Here is a 2,171-nt window from a genome sequence, read left to right on the forward strand (position 1 = left end):
ATTCTTTTTGGTTGGTTCTACATAAGTAAACCAGTTTTCTTTGACAACTCATTGTTCACATTACTGTGATTTCTCGAGTAAAAATTGCATCTTTTTAGCTAAAGTTAAAGAAAACAAGAAGTAAGGATCAAGGAAGACTAAAGTCTCATGAACGTGATAGTGGTAGGATATCTGACAGCGAAAGGGAGCGAGACGACTTTGAACGGGACAAGAAAAAGTATAAGGAGAGGAGTCATCGTTCAATAGACAAAGGTGACTCGGAGAAACCAAAACATGACTCTTCTCAGGATCGTGATTACCAATCTTATTCATCACGAGTGAAGAATTGTAATAGACACCATTAGCTTAGAGCAGCCTGACAAAATGTTACCATGCCCAATATGTTGTCTTTATGGAGCGTAGCTACTTCTCTTTGCATAATAGCTGAGGGTGCCGCCTTTATTAGTGAAACTGTACCACACCCTTTTGCATAAACCGAGGCTTCTCATAATCGCGACATTGATTTCAACTATTTTCATTTAGTTCTGCTGAACAATTGACATCCCCATGCTGTCCAAATATATTTGGTCTGCACAAACTCTTTAACATTCAATTAATTTTTCTCGAAATAGACTTCCTAGTTTAAAAATAAAAATTCATACAAATGTGAGGTATGACTCCCACTTCCCTTTTCTCCTTCCTTCCATCTACGCAGCCCTCTATTATGTGATAAGAAACTAAGAAACAAATAGAAGCATAAAACAACAATAAAGCTAGAAAAAAAAGTGTAAGTATATATAAGCTGGTGGGACTTATATCATTGTAAGTAGAGTTATTCATGAGTACAAAAAATACATTATGATCACCATATCTGTACACAAAAATAGTACTCCGAACATATTTGACAAAACATCATTGTAAAAGTTACATGATGATCACTACGGCTATACACAAAAGTAGTACAGTACTTCTACATACTACTTGAAAAAACACCATTCCAACTTCAAAATAAAGAGCTTTACCATAATAATAACCCATATCATTGTTGAAGTAGAGCCAAATCTTTTTGACGATATCAATATCACAATGAAGTTGGAGAGGAAGGTTTTCTTCTCTTTCTAGTCCATTTTTGTTCAAATGAGGAACTTTGTAATTATTGCCGCCACTATCTTTCATCACCTCAATCATATAAGATTGTAAAGTAAGAAATACATGAGTTGTTTCACTTTCATTTCATCAAAAGATCTTTCCACTGCTTTCACTAATTCATCAACATTTTTAGGGGCCTTTTGATATTGAAGACTTTGGATTACTCTAAAAAAACCAAGATCTAAAACATTTAAATATGGATTGTTCGATGGTTGAAAACACAATCTAATGTCAAATCCATCTTGTCGGGCAGCTTCAATAAATTCAAAATCATTGTTACCAATATGTGGCCTTGCATTATCTTGTTGTAAAAAGATAGGATTATTTGAATCGGAAGCAGGCCAATTTGCTCTAATAGCAGGAAAAACTTTCTCTATCAAGCAAGCTCTAGTGATATCTTTAGTTACTGACTGAATGGGCTTTGTTTCCATAGTTCCTGCTGTTCGATTTTTGCCATTCCGCTTAGCTGGATCCTTAACTACAAACGAAAAAATACCTATTTTTCCAGAAAACAACTCAATTCCATTTTCATCAAATCGAGGACGTGCTACAGCAGCCATAAACATAACCTTTGGAATAAAATTTTTACTTTTGTAAGAACTATACGGATCTGGCTCATGCTCTCCAGGAAGCAGGTAGTACCTTTCAACTTTTTTGAACCAAAAAAACCACTTTTCTTCAATATGAACATAATTAAACATATTCATAAACATGGCATTGATGTGGATTGTATTTTGATCAATCATTGAGAGGCAGTATTGAAGTCGTACCTTTTTGTTTCCTTGGTTAACTGAGGCTTGATGGAATTAGAAAGTGGCCGAAGAGTTCCATCTTTCACACGCTGAAAGACGGTTGATTTTTCCATGTTCATCGCAAAAGCCAGAGATCGAATATTTGTTCGACGACAAAGTGGAATTTCTTTGACTTGATTAATGTCGACTCCAATCCGTTTTCTTCCAACTTTACCTCTAAGTCTTAAAGACACATCTAACGACGACATACCATTATCAACTGATGATTGACATTGTTTCCAAATGCGCTGA

The 2,171-nt window shown here is 35.1% G+C and overlaps 1 protein-coding gene across 1 annotated transcript; it reads right to left on the bottom strand.

Moving 5' to 3' along the window:
* Positions 1-1,163: 1,163 nt before the first annotated feature.
* LOC124891332 lies at positions 1,164-2,128 on the bottom strand. The gene is made up of 2 exons (XM_047403099.1): positions 1,899-2,128; positions 1,164-1,770 (listed from the first exon to the last, which is right to left on the bottom strand). Exons 1-2 carry the CDS (start codon positions 2,126-2,128, stop codon positions 1,164-1,166), a joined length of 837 nt encoding a protein of 278 aa, XP_047259055.1.
* Between the last annotated feature and the right edge of the window lie 43 nt (positions 2,129-2,171).

The sequence above is a fragment of the Capsicum annuum genome, unplaced genomic scaffold (assembly GCF_002878395.1).
Source record: "Capsicum annuum cultivar UCD-10X-F1 unplaced genomic scaffold, UCD10Xv1.1 ctg34154, whole genome shotgun sequence".
NCBI lineage: Eukaryota > Viridiplantae > Streptophyta > Magnoliopsida > Solanales > Solanaceae > Capsicum > Capsicum annuum.

What these genes read in the sequence shown, in the direction of transcription:
- LOC124891332 (XM_047403099.1), bottom strand. Translation starts at nt 2,128, where the DNA reads ATGTCGTCGTTAGATGTGTCTTTAAGACTTAGAGGTAAAGTTGGAAGA. An exon ending in TTAACCAAGGAAACAAAAAG is followed by an intron (nt 1,771 to 1,898) that starts GTACGACTTCAA and finishes AAAAGTTGAAAG; the next exon opens with GTACTACCTGCTTCCTGGAG.